This window comes from Oryzias latipes, chromosome 16 (assembly GCF_053564925.1).
Source record: "Oryzias latipes strain Hd-rR chromosome 16, Olatipes_Hd-rR_3.1".
Taxonomy (NCBI): Eukaryota; Metazoa; Chordata; class Actinopteri; order Beloniformes; family Adrianichthyidae; genus Oryzias; species Oryzias latipes.
Window position 1 is genome coordinate 19159402 of NC_136252.1, and position 20388 is coordinate 19179789.

The following is a 20388-nucleotide window of genomic DNA, read 5'->3' on the forward strand; positions in this document are numbered from 1 at the left end:
TGAAACATGTCATTTAGAAATGTAACTGTGAAATCTTCAAAAAAAGTTTCCATTGACCACAAACACATGCGTGGACTGACAGGTCTTTTAATACTCACGGTGGCTCCACAAATCACTCTCACAGAGGTCCAGACTAAGCTCAAAATAATGACAGTGGACCTGTCTCAGTCAATGGCTCTCCGCTGTACCATTCTAACACCCACACTTGGAACATCTGCTCGCATTGACATCATTTGTACAAATACCACCAAATCACGACTTGTACAAACACCAGCTCCCAGCTGCAGGGTGCTGCTACATCTACCTGCAAACAGTTACGGTTTCTTCTGATAGCAGCTCATGGCCACATGGTTTTTGAATAGCCAGCAGAAGAATCAATAAATCTCTCATTATCTGTATCATCATGATGTACAACGCTGCTTGCCAGTCAATACAGATCAGCTTCCACAGAGCATTAAGAAGGGGTACATGCGAGAAACATTTCGGTCAACTACATCCAATGATTGCATGTGATCAATGGAAAAATCCAAACTTGGATCCCCATAATAGTGGGTAAGAAAGCCGCCGTATAGCCAAGTGGGAAAAAAAGCTCCACCACCTGAAAAAATACCTGTATTTTTCCAGACCTAAATATGTGCATTTACACTCCAGACACTTTAGATTGCTCCGCACACAAACTGGATCATTACCATCCTGACTGTGTGTCACTCCTGTCCAACGTCCCAATTTATCCCAATCACACTTATTTAAAGGCATATGTGACATCTGAACAACGATGGGAATCCAAATATTTCCACATGGGAAAGTCATGGAAGGTGTGTGTTGTGGCGGTTCACTACACCCACAGTTTCTCTCAAAATTTAGACTCGATAAAACAACAACCCCATGGTGGTGGCTCATTGAAGCTGTGGACAAAACTGTGTTTTCTGGGCTAAAGATAAAAAACTGCAAAGCTGTTTATCTTTCCCTGAAGTAACAGTTTTAAGAAAACATAGAAATACAGACAATTTTGTCTTTATTCGCCCTCCATGTTGCATTTAAGTAAATACAGAGATTGTTTTCAACACTGAACATGTGTCAATAAAGACATATTAGTTGCTGTAGTGCAACAATTCCAGCACTGATGCCCTGTCATCTCCATCTTCATTCTTAATCTTTGTCAATAATGATAATTGACCCCAACATTGGGGGTGCAAATGTGGGGCAAAGCTTTTTGCTGAGGGGGCAGCTGCCCTCACCCCCTTTCCTTGCCCCTCACCCCCCACACCAAGCTCCATCTCTGCATTGCACTGAAAACAGCTTTGCTATAGTATTAGGTACCAGTTCTGGATGTAGCAGCAGAGGCTAAAACAAGGAACTGTAGTTTTTAGAAAACAGATTTGACATCTAAACCATCTCTAACAAATATATCAACTTGTTGTATTGCTCTGTAATGTGGCAAAAACATTATATATATATATATATATATATATATATATATATATATATATATATATTTATTTTTTTTATTGAGGACAGAATTTAAGCTACTATAGTGTAAAATTACCAACCAATGCATGATTTTGAACTGTGGAAGCTATTTGGAGTACCCAAAGAAAGGCTGCACAGACACATGTAGGACATGCTAGTTCCTCGCAGAACACCTTTCAAGCCAATGCTAGACCTGTTGCTGCTCATAATGATATATCTTTAAAATAATTTTATGATAGTAAAAACAGATTTCATGAAACACAGGAAGAGAGTCATATAGTAGGTATCAGACAGGACACAACGAACAGGAGACACCACAGTTTTAATAAGCTCTGGCCTTCTAGAGAACACAACACACCTGTGCACTTTACACCTGTAGCTCTGTTAGCAATGCTAAAGCAAGCTCTCTCTGTCATCACCATATGCTGCAAAACCCAACCTGCTTATATTTGAGAGAAAAATCGAACAATCATCTAACTGCACCTCCTGTGGATGGGTATCAACTAAACTCTGTGCCAACTCTACCAAATACATTCTAAAAAAAAATCACCTTCCAAATCAATTAAAAAAATACTAATTATTGTCATATGGGTTAAAATTTTGTTAAGCTGAATGAGTCGTCATCACATAAACCTTAGCAGGAGCAGCCAAGAAAAAACTAAGAAAAGAAGCTGTTTTTCTCTTTTCATGACGTCTGTCATATAAGTTAATTATTACAATAGTATATCTTTTAGGCCCAAAATGAAACCTGTGGAACTTAAATCTGTAGGCAATTTTTGTCCACTCCTGAAAACAAGATAAGTGCATGTGTATATGTAACATTATGAGCAAGTGAGCATGCATTTGTGTGTGTGTATAAAGAAGTACTGACAGCCTGCGGCTCCATTGAGGGGCCTTGGGCCCCAGGAGGGAGCAGGTAGACACTCTGCTGTCCGGTCTCTGCACTCTCACATTACTGAGTGCCTCTTCTCCCCCCCACTCAGATTCACCACAAACCTCTTCCCACCTTCACTTCACCATAGCACGACTACTCGATCCTCCTCCTCCCTTGAATTCATTTTTACATTTCATTTCCTCCCTTGCACTATGGTTTATTCGTCTTAGTTTGTCCTCTCCAGTAGAGCATTAGTGACTCCTATATGTGCCTCTAACTATCTAACCTGCAGGCTCCACCCACACAAACACAATGCTTAACAGTCCCAGTCAACATGGTCCCAACTCAAGTGCAATGGTCCTCAACACAAGAGCCTTGGCTATCATCCGAAAGGAGTGAGAGAAGGAGAGAGGTGCAGTCAGTCCACTGACTCACATCCTTCCCTTTTTGAATCTGCTCCAGCAATGATGTAATGCTCTTGGCTTTTCGCCCTCCCCCCACCCAGTGCCTGCCTACCCCTTGATTTTGTCCCTCCCTCCTCTACTCCTTTTTCCCTCTTTCCCTCTGCGACTCATCCAACATCACTGCACTGGCTCCTCGCAGGGTGAAGTCACAGCTTGTTATGGGTAGACACAGCAGCAAAAAACTTTTGAACGTAACCAAAACATCCCAGGGCCAAGTTCCAGACATTTGGGAGATGGTGGTGCAGTCTCCATGGAAACAGAGGTAAACAGAGAGAGAAACAAGGGCCTCAAACAGCTTGCAGCTGCCTGGCTCTTTGGGTAAACACTACACAGGACCTGCCCCTGATTTACTGCCTTTAATCACTGGTGGGAGGAGAGTGCCATAGGGTTTGGACTAAGGAAATTCTATGAATCTGATCAAATAAATCAGCAGTAATGGGTTACAACACAAGCTGACTTTTATTAGTGGGCAAGTGAAGAGATGGATGCTGGGAGGGGGCTTCACTGGATTTGAGGTGTCCTCACTTTGGGGGGGCTTCAAGCAAATCCATGCCAACTCAGGAATGCTCATGAATTATTCATCAAGCATGATATTCAACATCAGATGTCATTGCTGAAAGATAGGAGGGAGGAACTGTCTTTCAAGTTGAGACCTGTGAGTGCAATCATTTTGAATCAGGTAAACTAACCATCAAGAGTCATGTTTGTAAAATCTAACCAAGTGAAACCTGACTGTGTGACAGCTGGCATACACCTCCTTGTATTTCCAATTCCTTTCCACATGTGACGTTTTCAATCTAAGATCTGCTTTTTACTTAAATTTTTGCTCCTCACTCAACTTCTTTTTTTTGGTCATCTTTCACCATGGCTCTGATCTCTTCATCCTCACTGATTTCGTCCACATCCAAACAAGATCCATCTTCTCCCTTTCTTATGCAAACAATGGTCCTGTCCTCTCATCCACCCAACTGAGTTCCATCTTGCTAAAAATCTTCTCCACCTGATCCCCCATTTCCACATCCCCAATCTGTCTCCTAATACCCTTTTCCTTTCGCCCATCCACCTCTGATCCCATTTTTCCGCCTCTCTGGGCACCTCTGATCCCTCCTTTTCCACACATCCCTACGTTGTGATCCCAGCGCTCTCCACAGCTGAGAGGCACATCCCAGTGTGTGAGCTGCTTTTGCAGGAGCCTGCATGTGTGGTGGCCCCGGGGCAGGGATGACACAGACCCGCTGGAATGAGAAGGAACAGATTCTGGGCGTTCCTCGACAAACGCACTATTAAACCCACTGCAGTACACAATGAGCTCATCTTAATTCAGGTCAGATGTACATCCTGCTTCTTCCCCTCTTTCTGCTTGCAGTTTTTCAGCTGATTGCTCCATGCATTCATCTACCTGCTGCCTATTAATTTAGCATTGAACCATCAATTTAAACACACTGACTGATAAAAGGAGTGAAGAGTGTGTTCACAAAGGAAACACCTCGTGCCTTATCACAGCTTCGTAAATACAACCTGTTTTGCCTTTGAAGTTTCTGAGACCAAAGTTTACACAGGAAAAGCTTCTCTTTCTCTGCACTGTTCAACTGTCATTCAAAGTAAAGCACCTAGTAAACTTTTCACCGCTCTGCGACATTGTAATATGGACTTTTGTAATATGTGTGTGTGAGAAAAGCGCTTGGCAAACTAATGTCAAACTTCATGGTAAATGGTGTATACTTATATAGCACTCTTCTACCTTCCTTGAAGGCCCAAAGCGCTTTACAAGCATAGTCCCAACCGGCGCCAACTTATAACCACCAGGAGTAATGTGGGGTTCAGTGTCTTCCCAAGGGGACTTTGACACAATGACGGGCAAAGCGGGAGCCGAACCTGCGATGCTCTAATCAGAGGTCGACCGCTCTACCTCTGTACCACAGCTGCCCCAGTTTTAATTGCACCTCATGGGATACATGTTTTTAAGACTTGACCCCCCCCCCCAAGATGGAACAGCCATGGTGCAGAGGTAGAGTGGTCGACCTCTGGTCAGAATGTTGAAGGTTCAGTTCCCGCTCTGCATACTCATGTGTTGAAGTGTCCTTGGGCAAGACCCAAAATCCTACATTGCTCCTGGTGGTTATAGGTTGGTGCCAGTGGTTGGCAGTGGAGCCACCGTCATTGTGTGAATGTGTGTGAGCATGGATGACTGTGACTGTAAATCAGGTCAAGAAGATGGTAAAGCACTAAATAAGTATACACCATTTACCATGCTAGATTTGACAGAAACTGTATTGCTCATGAATTCCGTAACTTTACGGTTAGTGTTAAAAAGTGTTAAAAATACCTTTCTTTAAATAAGTGTAGCTACTATAGCAAAATGATTTGACAGGTCATTTTACCGAATTAGCAAGCACTCTACGAAATGCCTTTGTAAAAAAAACACAGGATGTTTAAAGCAAATATATGTATGAGCCCAAGCTTCGCAAGAAATATTGTTGCTCAGAAGACGCAACAACCGGCATCTATTTGTGCGACTTCCTCTAAAGGCAAAAACATGGACCACAAGTATCTGAGCGGCTAAGGTGTGAAAACTACTGAACATTTAAAGCAGCATGGGAAGCAAAACCACAAATTTACTTCCTTTAAGCTCAAATGATATGATGTAAAGTGCCATTGCATGCAATGCACCCTGAAACCAACCACTGAAATACAAGTATAAAGCTAAATCCTCCCAGCCCCAGAGTATTTGTAGAAACAGCTAACTGCAAATCAATACTGATGAAAAAAATACTGACACTAACAGTTGAGCAAATAATATATCTATTTGAGAATGGACTTTGGAACCGGCTCTCACATTAATTAAAAATAACTTGGTGGTTAGATGACATTAAACGTAAAATCTGACATCATCTATCAATGGTTTTGCTCATCACACATTTAAGGTTCACACAGGTTTGGTAAACTTTTTGCACATAATTTAGCCCCCTTTAATTTTTTCAAGACCCTGCTTTATGCATGTAAGTTGACGGCTCACTAGAATGAACACTGCAGCTTTAAAATGACAGGTTTAACCCCATTTAAGGATGAATGTGCATTGTATTATTTTTATTGCTGTCTCTGCAACTGAAATCTAAGTAGAGATGTATTGAAAGCTTTTACTAAACATTTGCTGTGTGGACATTTCCTTTATATTAAAAAAAACACAAACTGAGCTTTTTAGGGCTAAAAAAATAACCTTGAGCTAATTTTTGTTGTTTTTCAGCTAAAATATATCTTTCAATGCCATGTGCTCACACAGATCTATCCACACATCGGCTTCTAAAAGTCAAAAGGTTGAGGTTTCTTCACTGTGTTGCATCTCACATGTTAAACTAGTAATGTCCAACACATTTAACTCTGACATAACTCAACGCCAGATGTTTCCAATCAAGAAGCAGAAAGCGTTCGCAGCAGTTGGACACCACTTTCCTTTGTATGATAATGATATCCGTAACATTAAGATCTGCTGGCTGTTTCCCATACCTGATTTTAACACTGGTTTGTGTCAGTGTGGCTCCCTGAAGATTTCGTCTAAGGACTTGCAGCAGAAAAGAGCGAGAGAAAAAAGTCGAGGAGAGGAGTCCTCAGGTTTCACAGCTGCAGGCTCGGTGCAGATCTAAAGTAAATGGACTTGAGGAAAGCCAATCCTAATTGATTCCAAGCCTCAAAGCTCTTTAGTAAACATTGTGGAGCAATGAAAATGACTTGTTATCCTAATTCATCGGATGCTCGCACTCACCAAAGCAGAGGAGCAAAATGAGGAAGGAGATAGAGGCAGAATTAAACTGTCTTTGATATCTCATTGAGAGGCTACAACAACAGAGCTGCATGAAGTGCCTGGAGATTGAATGATGCATAAGCACATACGCAATGTCTTTGTTATTCCTAACAGAAATGTTTTTTGTATAGTTAAATAAATTTTAGTTTCTAGATTTATGTATTCTTTTTGTTAGAACTCTGGAAACTAAACTACATCAGAGGGTGGAGTTAAGTGACCTCACACACAGGTTATAGCAGAAGACGGATCTGACCTTCAGCTGCCTTCCCCACTTTTTTCAGACTGGGCTGCTGCTCGCCTGTGCAGTGTTGTTCTCTTTAAAGGAAGTTGCTGTGGAGAAACGCTGTTCACAGAGACTATAGTCTAATGACTTCCTGTGGAAGAACTGCTTTTGAGCAGAGAGGGCTTCCTCTGTCTTTTTTCCTGCTGATGTGAACATTTCCGTCTCAACGTTCCCTTATGTGAATCTACTCGTCCTTTCCATATGGCAAGATTTCATAAACACGCAACGCCTCAGGAGTTTTATAAGCACGCTTAGAAAAGTCTGGCAAATGTTTAGAGAAGATGCTTTTTTGCTTCCTGCAGTACGGCTAAAATAACAACCATTATGAATGATGCGAACAAACAGTAAAACCACAAATATTTCATCAAGTCAGACAAGGTTTTGTGACTGTAGCAGTGAGTTTGTTCTTTATTGGGATAAAGAGTTCAGAATGACAGGTGAACTCAGGTAAAAGCTGCCTGGCTGTGTCTCTGTTACTGGCTGTGATTGCGCTCCTCCAAGAAGATGAAATTCCATCCCTGGTCTCAACAATGGGCCTGACAAGGTGTCAGTCAGGCTTAGAAATGGGCCCTCCATCCAATATTCACCAGCTCTTAAAGCTGTAAATCTACACAGGACTACACGAGGACAAAGCTGGTGAGCATTTGTGACAACACTCAGGCACAAATCTGAACTGTCCTCGGAGTTAAGGCATCAAGAAGGAATTATGTAAGCAGTGGACTGTCCTTAGATGCTGAATAGTATGTTAGCATGTGAATAATTTGACTGCATAGCTATATTTTGTTCTACTTAAAAATAAGGCAACTGGCCAACCGACTGTGGGTTGATGGTTACCAGTTGGTCAGAGTTGTATGATAATACATGTTCACACATGTATCATAACAACCTCAACCCCAAAAATCTGGGTTGAACTTAGAAAGATTTTGTAGTCGTTTGAGATCTATACAACTGTTAAACATCCTGCAATAAAATCAAATAAACATCCATTCATCCATCCATTTTCTTAACCCGCTGACTCCCTTATGGGGTCACTGGGTTGCCGGAGCCAATCCTGGCTACTGTTGGGCTAAGGCGTGGTACGACCTGGACAGGTCGCCAGTCTGTGGCAGGGCACATCAGATAAACAAACAAACAGAAACATTTACAAAATGAAAATTTGAACTTCTTTTGGGTGCCAATGTGAACACTTTCCTGTTTTCTCTTCAACAAAGCTTATCAGTTTATAAATTCAACAAAACAGAAGATATATAATTTGTACCAAGTCCATACATCGTTTTGGTGAAAAATGACCACCCCCAACAAAATGCAAAACCATTTAACACTGTAAAAAGTAAAGAAGTATAACACCAAACAGACAGCTGATAAAGTACCGCCTCCATCAGAGACATGTCTCACAGTACCAGAGCTCTAAGGTGGCAGACATTCCCACAGACTGAAAAGAACTATTTTCAAAGATGAAACACTAAACTGTTTTAGGGGCAGTTCACAGCTGAGGCTTTAACGGTGACCTCATCTAAGTCCTCCGGGGCCCTCTTCGCCAAACTCATGCTGGAGGACAATACTGAATAAGCCGCAAAAGTGCCAGCCTCACATATAGCGCTCCTAATGTAACTAAACTATGGGGAGATGACAGCTGTCACAAACACAAAGGGGCCAGGCTGAGCCTAAGGCTTTCACTAAAACATAAGGTGAGAAGACACAAATTTGTCGGATCATTTTCAGTCTGTCAGCAGTTATGAGTATTGATGAAGGAACAGAAAAAAAACAATAAATAGAGTAAGTTTCTTTTTTTTTCTGTTGCAAACCTAATATTATTTACTATCTGTTGATTTGTCAGGGTCTTTTTTTCTACACTTAATTGGATTTTTTTCTCTCATGTAGCATACTCACCCTATCTGTCTGTTTGTGGAGGGAGCCTGAGTGATGACGGAGCTGGACTGAGGAGAAGGCAGGGCTTGCTGGATAACTATGCTGGTGTCATGACTGGCCATCCGTGAGTGGGACTGCTGGTGCTGGCCTTGGCCTGCTTGGCCGTGCAGGGAGATGTTCTTTGAAGAGGAAAAGCAGAGTACTTATGGTTAGAAATCGGACTCCCTACTTAAAAATGCATTTGATTGGCCATCTGTTTTCAAACACCCAGCTTAAATAGGTATGAAGGAACAATGTTAATCACTATCTGCTAGGTTTTCTGTTTGCACTCAGGATGTAATTAGTGTCTAATAAGGACCAGGCTGTAACAACTTTTCATTTTGCTCTTTATTTAAAAAAAATAAAATGCTAACTAGAATCTCCTGAATCAATACAAATATTGCACGTCTTGAATTTTCTCTCTGTGCATGAAAAAGGCGAGAGCCAAACCATTTAAAATGAACAATATCCTCTTTGGAGTAAAGGTGTCACACTTCAGAAAGTTCATGCTCAAAAAAACCTAAATTCACCACAGTTAAAGGTGTCCCGCACCTTAAGTTCAGCTTCAAGAATAAGTTTTGTCACAAAATTTTATTTCACCAACTTTATTCTCTACAGTTTTGCAGTGCAGAGCTGTTTATCCAAACTGTCCGTTAGCTGAAGACTTTTTGCTGCCTCTTGCCTTTCTCTCCTACGGTGTCTTGCTCTGACTCGCCTCCTGATGACTTAGCAAAGCCTCCCATCCTGAACCACGTAGATCGGGTATAGGCGAGACATGGCTGACCCGACCTAGGGAAAGCTTCACAGCCGAACATCCCAGACAGCAGCTTAGCTGCAGCATGTACTGCACATCTTCCCCAGACATTAGATAAGCAGTCTGACTTGTGGTGACTCGGCTCTTGCTGCTTTGGCTAAAGAAGCTGTCTCATGGGTTTCAGGAAAGAAATGCGACTCCCTCGCTGAAATATGACTGGCGAGCTGATTATAGTCAAAGGTGAGGAACTTGATCTCCTCTACCTGTGTTAATGTTCCAAATCTCTATGTTGAGGGAAATCTTGTTTGCTGCTGTTACACAAATAAATGGGCATCACAAAGTTGGGACCTAATGCACAAAGATGTAAGTACAACTGAAGACAAAAAAAGTTTAAAAAAAACATGTGGTTTGGGTTTTTTTTAAGGAGAGAATAAAGTGTGGTCATGCAGAGCCTTAGTGTTTTTAATCTACTCAGAATTTTATCAGATCATAGCATGGGGACAGTTATTTATGACCGTGCTAATGATCGCATAAGATAAAGGTTCATAACCACTAAACCTAACCCCTGCGGGCAGCTGTGGTTTTCGGTTAGGTTGGTTTTTTACTTTTTTTTTTTTTCTAGCCTCATCCCATACTCCATTTTGATGTACCTGTTTGCTGTCCTCCTCTTCTTGGGCTTTGCAAAACTCCTGCTCAATGGAGCAGTCCAGCTCATTGAACAGTCCGACCTCCTCGCAGTTCTTCAAGAACCGTGTTGGTGTGGGAGTCTGGTCTGAAAGTAAAAGAAACGGTTCACAAGTGTGCTAACATGCCAGGCGCATTGTCTTTTTCAAGGAAAACTGAACATTTGACGATGGATATTAGAATTGTGTGTTTTAGGCTGAGCTAAATTTTAAGAAAAAATGAGGAACACCGTACAAGCAAATAAAAGTGAACAAGATTTAGTACAGAATTTCTACACACACCGTGGTGCAGCGGTGTGGAGGTCGACCTCTGATCAAAATATTGTAGGTTTCAGTCCAGCCTTGCCCCCCCATGTTTCGAAGTGTCCTTGTCAAGACACTGAACCCCACCTTGCCCACCACACCAGCGTGTGAATGTTTGTGTGAATAGGGGAATGAGTTTGTCATTGTAAAGCACTTTAGGCCTTCGAGCACGGTAGAAAGCGCTATACAAGTATACGCCATTTACCATATTCTTTCATATTTTTGTTTCTTTTTTTCTGTAATGTCAGTGAGAGGAAGACGATCCATTGTCAGCTATTTTGCTGACATGGTACAGATCCTCCCAAATGAGTGGGGGTCTCTTTTGTTGAGTTCAGCAGTGTTCAGCTTCACATTGAGGGGGGGGGGGGGGTGAAAACATATCAGATTTCAGACAAGGTGATTTTGGAATTATAGTCATTTAAATGCCAAAAGCACACTATGTGGTTTATTTTATTCAGACTATAAACTTTCCTACATGATAGATGCACTCTGATAAATAGCCTGTATTTGTTGACTAAATCACCCCCCTCCATTTAAAAAGGAAACACAAACAAAATCCGAAGGTAAAAAAAGTTTCAAATTTAAGGAAGCTGCCACATGTGCCTTAGCTGTAAACTTTGAGGAGTGTTTGGCCACATTTTTCCCCCTTTGTTCAGCATCTAATACAGAGATGTGGTCAGGGCTGTAACTCAAACAGGAGCTGCTAAAGACACCCGGCCTAGAAAACCTGATCCTGCAGTCCGCTCCGTAAATAATAAAGAGGACACATTCTGTGGTCCAGTCCAGACTTCAATGACTGGTGATTCAGGGAGGCTTCTAGGAATAGAAATCAATCAGTATGGATCAGTCTTGCATTGACACTTGACTCCAGATTGATTTCACTCTTCAATCTCACACTCCAGATACTGTAAACTACCGTCACCTCAAAAGACAGGAAAATGCAAATCACCTCTAGCGGACGAGGAGGAGAAATTTAATACAGCGTGAGGATTTGTCTGCGGTATGTCAGCATCCCATGCACTCTGCTGAGGAGTGCACACGCAGAGTTCTAACTGCACGAGCCGAGTGATTTACATTACAGCTTGTACAGGACATGCCATAAAGGTTTCTAATGACAGACGAGTGTGTCTGCAGATGAGTCACCTTGGCACACATCGGCAAACAAACCTGCCCCACTCCAGCACTGAATGGGTCTGTATTGATGCAGGCATAACTCACCTGATAACATGTTGTCATTCTTTATAGAAGGGAACTTAAGTGTCATCTCATGCTTGTGTCGATGTATCATCAGATGGTCCTCTGTGGGGAATCGCTGTTCCAATTTGAAAGAAACAACATAAACATTTTTACTGCATGAGCTAGACAGTAAACGTTTGTGAGAAAGCTGCTAAATATTAAATGAATCAAATTCTCACCCAAAAGGAAACTTAAAAAAAGTTCTTCTGGCTAAATTGTGTGTTGGGATTTTTTTGTACACATTCCTGTATCGTGCTATTTGTTAGACAAGCATTTCTACATATCTCTGCAGTTTTAATGAATATATTTGTCTCACCTGAGAGCATCCAGGAGCGTTACACACATAAGGCCTTTCCTGGTCTGAGTTCATCACTCTGGCCAGCGTTTCATAAAACTTAAAAAGAAAAGAAAAAGAAAACAGTTTTGACACATCAGATAGGAGAATGAAAAAAAAGGAATGCCTGATGTTTTGTGTTTACAAATGTCAAAATGACTTGTGTCATCCCATTATATATCATCTGAATCCTTTACTGCACCAGTGGGCTATGAACAAAAAACGATCTAGCTACAACAACGTATACTCTATCTATGCCATTTTCATTTGTAAGAGGACATAATATCTGAAGTTATTTAAAAATACTTTTTACAAACAAAATTAGTTTGTTGACACTACATACTTTAAAACTATACATTTTACATTTTAACCAATAGGTCACACTTTTTAGAAAACATCATTGGTGAGACACAACTAAAAGGTTTTCCACATTTATCCGGTTTAGAGAAAAATTATGTTTAAAGTAAACAAAGTATAAGTCTTTTCAAATACACTTCTTTGTGCAAAGTCAAAACAATAATGTAATGGTTGTGTAATTGCTGTCTGCTCAATTTAAAAAGAGCAAAGAAACATTGAAAAAATGAGATAAGATTACAATTATATTTATATTTCATAAGTCTCTGCTCAAAATTCCCATTATTTCAGATTTAGAAGTGAAACAGGAGATCAACGTGCACAAAGAAAACGAAAAGCACTTTAAGATAATAAATTACACAAAAGCAACTTAAAGGCTTCGAAGTGACAAAAAGAACATCCTAACCCTCTAATTCACTACCAAAACAGTTATGCACGGCATAAGAAATCACTCCTGCATGGCACATAGAAATAAGTCAAATACTGACTGTGGGGAAGAAAATGATAAACTTCTATAGAAAATGCATTACCTCAAGGATTATTGAATGAATGATTTATTAGGGCTTGTCAATAATTTTATCTCATTAATATTTGACATTTCAGTAATGAAACAATTTACCTAGAGAGAAATATTTACAGTAAAGTTTTAATTTTTTAGCATATTAGGAAAAAAATCACATTATTTACAAATACTGGTACTTTCTAAGTTGTATTTCTAGCAATAAATTGAGCAACTTTGATTTTCTTTTGTAATTAAACATTGCCGAGATAAAAGCCGACATAAATGCTTACTCAGTTTTGACTTAGTAGTCTAATTTTGGATTTTTTTTTTTATAAAATATTTTTCATTAATTAATTTGTGTCTGAAAGCAAAATGTATCCATATGCATTGCATGGAATTACTGAAAAAACATGTCTTAAAAAAGATGTATTGAGAAAAATTCATGTTATTTAGCAACTTTAGCAACTTTAATACAATTTGGACAATATATAGATTGTAGGCCCACCTGGGGCTCTGTGCTTTATAAATCACACGGTTAATTGGTCAAGTATGATGCTTCTGAAGAATGTTTCAAAATGAAAGCTGTACTGAAGCTGTCTTGTGGCTTTGTTTAAAAAAAATATTGATAATTTTACTTTAAAAAAAGTCATGAAGATTTCATTTGAGGGTTGTACATAATTAAAATAGGTTGAAAAAAATACAATTACCTACAAAAAAGCATTGATGAGAATTATTAATATTATCTCTGTATTATTTTGCAGTTATTTCACTTAGCATCTCACAGAGTGTCAAACATTAGAATAAAAAAAAAGTAATGGCAGACAGACAGTGCCACAGATATATATATATATATATATATTTTTTTTTCCTTTTCAAAATCCCTCCTTTATAATTTAAGACTCATTCCCAGAGCTGTGCTAGTGGCTGACAGCTAGACATTTCGTTATAGAACAATCAAGACAGAAACTGACCGGCACAAAAATCAAACATTGAATGTTTACTTCCTGGGTGCTTGGACCGATCAGACAATTACTTTGGATCTGACTAAAAGAGCTAACCCACCTGCAGGTGAACAGACTGATTTATTACACATGCCAATTTTGAAGCACTTTCTAAAGACAAAATAAAGGAAAGTTAGTGTGCCAAATACATGAAGCGACATCAATCTTTCTGAATCTTTCCTCTGTCTACCCTGCACAGCAAAGCTTTAGGCCCCTCTGAAACAACTTCAATTGAAAATTATGAAGAACTTAAAATGTATCTTTCCATCAGTAAGTTTTTAACCCCAGTAGACAATGTTTATGCTAGAGGTGATGACTAAAACAGCTACAATATTTATGGCACAAACTTTGCACCATAAAACTGCCATTATTTACACACCGTGCACACTACCTATTGCCAACAGAACAAAAGCACATCTGCATTTTTTGAGTATGACTACCGCATTGCATTATATACATGAATGTTGTGGTTTTTTGTGACTTTTTTCATGGTTACAGACTTATTCCGCAAGGTCAATCAAAACACTAGAATATTGTGTTATTCTAAGGAGCAGTGTTTTCCTAGCAAGCTGCAGAACAGAGTCTGGACAGGTTCTCCTCGTCAGGGAGTCAGGCCTCGTTTTTCTGCCCACAGAACCCTAAAAACCCTCACCTGGCCTCCTTTGACACAACAAACACAACCAAGTCCACGGATGCAAACTCCTGAACGCAAACTTAACACGGGATGAAAGCAAGCAAAACGAGCGCCATACTGCGACATACTGTCCATTATTCATGCCTTACATCAACATTTTTTCATGTAAATGTATTCATTTATTTATTTATTTTGATCTCAGATGTTTCACCTGGAGTGGTTTAGTCTTTACGGAGAGGAATAATACAGCTAACAAGAGAACGCTTTCGACGACATATAATAAAAAAAAAATCCACTACTTGCCTTTCCTTTCCTGTTTCTAAACTGGGACTGGATCATTTCAGCACATTTTGGTTGAGAATTTAAACCATATGATACATCAAACTCGTTTTGCAAACATCTCTGTGGGTTTTCCAACAGCTTTCACACTTCAGATTATCAGTATTGAACACCATTTCCTTGAAAAGGACACTTGGCCTGCATTTAATAGAGATGTTTTAGTTTAGCAGAGGAAGTTTGGTGACACTTTACATTAACTATGTCCTGATGTGAGAGAAAAGGGGAGGATTAGGGGTTTGATTCCAATAGAAAATGGGGGAGAATTCTCCAGGTAGACCACGTTAAAGGATTTTTTTTTTTTTGAACAATGTGGTGAGGAAAAAGAGGGACTGAAGTGCAAAGGCACACAGGGTTAAAGCAAGCGCAAACATGCAGAGCAATTCAAACCTCTGACTTCTCATAACCTAAGATTTGACAGCACAAGTTCAAGGCGGGATTGTGGCATTCCCTGAGGCAGGGAACTTGGCTCTCCCAGACAATGCTCGCCCTGAACTTGTGCTTCTCAGCTAAATGTGGGACAAAAACACTCCTGTGCTGCAAACTCCACTAGATTTCAATTCCCTTTCTGTCCCACAAAGGTCCAAGGCACAGAAAACCCTTACATCTGTGCTCATATAAAGCTGTAAAATATTTTGACTGTTGCAGAGGAAAAGGAAATAATCGGAAACATTATAAACTGTTGACTCTAATGGGCGCACTGGTGTTAAGACTTCTATAATTGTAGCCCCGTCTTAACACAATCACCACCAGAGAAACCTCCAGCATGAAACAAGCATCAGCAAATAAACTGTGCGGGGGTCAGATTTCCCTGCTGCAATCAGCCACTGGCCTCCAATCAAGCTTGTATAAAACAGAGAGTTTGCACCAATGGAACCAAACAGAAGCAGTAAGTTAATGTTGACACTGAGCAGAAACTTTAAGGCTTTACTTTTGATTGTTTGTATAATTATCAGTGTTAGAATGTTGGATGGGTATTTATTTTCTTCAGCAGGACGATCTCCCTGAACTTTTATGAAGTACAAACTGTCAGTGGATGACTCAGTAGGTAATTTCACTTACAATACAACTGAATGAACTGCAGCTTTTCAGCTTTTTAAACATTACTCCAATAGTACTTAACTGATAGGTTTTACAATAGATAGTTTATATGAAAAGATAGAAACTATTAGAGTTATTAAAAAAAGTATATATAGTTCTTTATTGTATCCAACTATTTTAAAGCTTATGACGCGGATGTCAAGCCAATGTAACTCAAATTATGGTAACTTTATAATTATTTTTTTTATTTATTTTTTTCTGCGACAGCGGGCCTGGTCAGCACAATCCAACTTAAAGTAACCTTCAACATCTCATCGGTTAATCAAGTCCCCTTATCGACAAGCCTGTAAAATGACGTCATGTTTCCCACACTGCTCCTTCAGACTAAAACAACCTATTTGTCGCAAATGTTAAGCTGGTTTTTCTTGACCGGCATGGCAGCAGACACGAGCGCGCGCAACCTTTTTTTTTTTTATCCCAGACGGTCATTGGGTGAAACGCAGCACGCAGGGGCCGGCATCGCGCATCCCGAGATGGGACAGGCGTGACAATCACGCATGGACCCGGTTCAGAAGCTAAATCCCATACTTGAAAGGGGAAATTACATTTAAAAAAAGAAAGAAAGAAAAAGAAAAAAAGAAAAGCAATTTGTTGCATCACGTTTTCGCCGTGCCTGGAGGTGGATTCCTGCAGGATTGTCCCCTCTGTTACCTGACAGACAGAGCGATCTGCAGCGCTCAACTTCAACAACATTCAACAGATAGAGCACCGAGGAGAGGAGACAAGCGTAACTCTGCCAACATCTCACATCTCTGTTTGCTAAAATCACTTTTAAATGCAACTAAAAACAAACAAAAAAAGCACCCCTAAGACAGCTGGAGCGACAAATAAAACAAGCTGTTGCATGACTAAAAGAGGGAGAAAAACACTGAGAAGAACCGCTGTGAACAAAGACAACGAACCTGCAGAGGCTCCTGCACGGTCCCCTGCATGCTGCCAAGGCGCTCAAACTTACCAAACAAACGTAGAAAACGAGAAGCAGCCTCGCAGCAGCAACCACGTTGGACTGAGCAAAGATTACAATACGATCTATTTAGAGAAACATAACGTCACCCATGGGTGACGTCACGTGGGATTCCTGAACTTCTAAATCATTGCGGTCCGCTGGTGGGCGGAGCGACAGGGGCGGGGGCTGCGCATTGGCACGCCCAAAGCATGGGTGGACTCAGCGCAGGGCCCGGAGTGGGTGTGGCGCCACCGCGCCGGATCACCTCTGCTGGATGTGACCAGCATGAAGGGTCCACAAGCGGAGCTGCTTCACCCTTTATATCAGCATTTAAATCCGTTCTATGAGCAAGAAAAAGGCATCTGATTTATTTTATATAAGTAGCTTCACACCAGCATAATAAAACAAAACAGCAACATTTCTTCTTAGTTTCATGGTAAAAATGTGATCCAAAGCAGTGGTTGATCAAAAGTGATCAGAAATAAAATGCAGTTCATATAGTTTAATACTCTCTTGTAGTTTCTTTTGTAATCAGAAAAAAAACTTTGAACATTTTACATTTACAAACATTCAGAATATTGCTTTTACTAAAGTTTCTTGCCTGGCTGAATTGCATTAAAGACTCTCATTGAGATGAATAATGTGTTCTTGTGGCTTTTTTGTCATGATAGAGGACATACGTAAAGAAAATTAAGATTAAAAATGGACTTCTGAGGGGTTTTTTTAACATCATGGTGAATCATGGAGCAGACAAAAAATCTTGGAGCAGTGATGTAGAAGCTACTACGGCAAGCCAAAAGCTCCCTGCTCTGCAGATGCACCTGTAGATGACTAGATCCATGTACATCTTGTTTCCTAGTCTGAGCTGGCGTCTGGCTCAAAATTGTATGACTGGATAGCTCCAATATTGATCCCCATTTTTGTTGCACCCTTAATGCTGTGTTGGGGGTGTGAGGGGCTGCAAGCTATAGCGCATAAACTGATGAGTGACAAGAAGTGAGGGCGGGCTTATCCTGTGCCAACAGTCCCATCCCCAACTCAAAGGCAAAATTCTGATGTACTGCTGCCACTCTGCAGAAACTATGTCCTAGAAAACAACTTTTTCAAATTTTGCCTAAAAATGGCATAATTATAAATAAAAGACCATGAATGCTTTAAAATTGATTAAAAAAATTATCGGGATGGGACTTAAATAACAAGTTTGCATTTACAGGTGCTAAGTCATATTCTACATTCTTGTGTCTAAACATGATTGTCTCTGATACTAGCTCCTTAGCTGCAGTGCATTGGGAGAAATTAAACAGCTCAAGAGCAAGACTTTAGTGTTGGAGCTCTGGCCCCCGTGGTGCCAACTGGCTGCTTGTAGTGAATCCATACTTGACTTTAGGGATTAATGACTCCTCACACGTTGAGAAATGTTTACCACTCGCCTGCGACAACTCTGCTAGACGCACTAAGAGCTCTGTCACCGAAACAATAACGCAGTCTGAAAAGCCCTAATAACTCAGAGCCTCTCCGCCACTGTCCTTTAACCAGAGCTTTAATCAACGTTTATGACATCCTTTTGTCTCTTTATTGCCAATATATTTCCCCAACCAATCCAAATATTACGCTGCCAGAGGAACAGACTGTTAAGCTTGGAAAGAACCGATGCAGTTTGGGTCAGTGACCCATACTAAAGCAGATGTGATCTATATTATACTAAACCTTTTTATGATTATGTCTTTGTGCAATGCTTTTTGTTAAGATCACCTTGGGAAGGTGAGAACCAGTGATGCTGTGCTGCAGCAGACCCACAAACTGAACAAAGAAACATGAAAAAGGCTCAAACAGAGGAGAACGGCAAAAGAAAACTGTTCACAGATTTCATTCACTGCTTCAGTTGTTCAAGCAATGTTGCTTTTCTGGTGGTTAGAGATAAGGAAATGTTGTGTGGTGAGTCAAACACCAAGATGGCTCAAACATTTTAAGTCAAACACCAGCGGTAAATGTAAAAGTTTTTTGTTAATCATATTTTTAATTGCTCGCAGATTGTCAAACACAATGTAAAGATGATAAAAATATTGGAATGTGAATATTTTTCATCACCCTGCCAGAATTGTAACCAAACCTTTAAAAGACAAAACTGTGGGATTAGTTGGCCTAAATTCAAAAACTCAAACATGATACAGTCTTTTCTAAAGGTAAAAAATAGGCACTATGGTTAAAACGTGCGATTCTTTTCCTAAAAAGTTTATGTTGTTATTGTTAGCTAACAGATAATTTAACCCACAATCATTCAAACTGTGGGATAAAGAACTGAATATCTCCAAAATAAGTGAATGAGATTATATAGTGAATTCAGTCAATTTGATTTGTGAATTGTCATAAATACATTAGAAGAGAATTATCCAGTGGGTTTATTTTGTTTCCACATATGAACAGCAAGTTTTAACTTCAAACAAGTTTCTCTATTAAGTCTGTGGATAAAATGCATTGACTTTTTTAATGTAAAAGCCCACAGTTTAAGATACAAATGAGCCAATACTAGTTCTGATTTAGTAAATTTTTTTTTTTCATATTTGATACTGAATTTTGTCCCAAGTCAAACGGTTGAAATTTTCCAATTGGTGCATTGTCCTTATAGCAACAGTAGTTCTATGCTCCCACAAAAGTAAAACATTAATGTGAGTAAAAATCCCAATTAAGCTCAATAAAGTAAGCCAGAAAGTAAACTTGCTTCCAAAATGGAAGAATACACAAACTATCAAAATCTATGTAGTCACAAAGGGGCCCCAAGTATGGATCCCCCTGCACCAGTCCCCAGCCCGGTTAAAAGACAGGTTTGTGTCAAGAAGGGCATCCGGCGTAAAAAATCTCTCCCAAACCACCTGTGGTGACGCCTGAACGGATAATCCGAAAAGTAATCTAACAAAGTTGCAGAATATTTCTTGTTAATTTCTGTAAAAAATACTTTTGTTGAAATATCAGGATATTTTCTAAAATTGAATTAACCTGAAAAAAATGTATTAATTTATATTTTTGCAGGATAAAAAATATCAGCTGCTGGAAGTAAAACAGCAGATCATGTTGTGGTCATATTTAATGTTTTTAATTTTAGGAGGATTAACATTTACAAAGGTCGGGACAAAACTTTTTTAAAGCTCCTTTTTTATTTTTTAATGACACCATCTGAGAAATGAGGAGCCAAGTTCCTGGAAGTTTGGGAAAGAACTGTTATTTTATTAGTGTCTGTGCTCAGACTGGGACTGTTTAACTGCCCTGTGTTTTCTCTGCAGTATTTTTCATTTCATAAATGTAACCAATGCTTTGAGATTTGAGCCAAATGGGCCCATTTAGCATTCTGGCTCTCCCACCAAAAGTACACTGGCTTCTCACGAAAAGACCTTTCTGTCAGGAAACCTGT

General features: G+C 39.8%; 1 protein-coding gene across 4 annotated transcripts in view; it reads right to left on the reverse strand.

Annotated features, from left to right (window-relative positions):
* Positions 1-17215, reverse strand: part of creb5b (cAMP responsive element binding protein 5b) — a 36541-nt gene extending 19326 nt beyond the window's left edge. For 2 of the 4 annotated variants that reach the window (XR_013648160.1, XM_004077824.4), the window contains exons 1-5: positions 16992-17215; positions 12091-12168; positions 11757-11850; positions 10203-10324; positions 8781-8938 (exon numbers count right to left, since the gene is read on the reverse strand). Coding sequence is in view for 2 of the 4 variants with exons in the window: in XM_004077824.4 (XP_004077872.1) it covers positions 8781-8938; positions 10203-10324; positions 11757-11850; positions 12091-12144 (428 nt within the window). In the remaining 2 variants the exon portion in view is untranslated. Of the gene's footprint in view, positions 1-8780; positions 8939-10202; positions 10325-11756; positions 11851-12090; positions 12169-16938 lie in introns of all 4 variants that reach the window. The other 2 variants (XR_910234.4, XM_011485165.4) reach the window with 1 other exon arrangement.
* Between the last annotated feature and the right edge of the window lie 3173 nt (positions 17216-20388).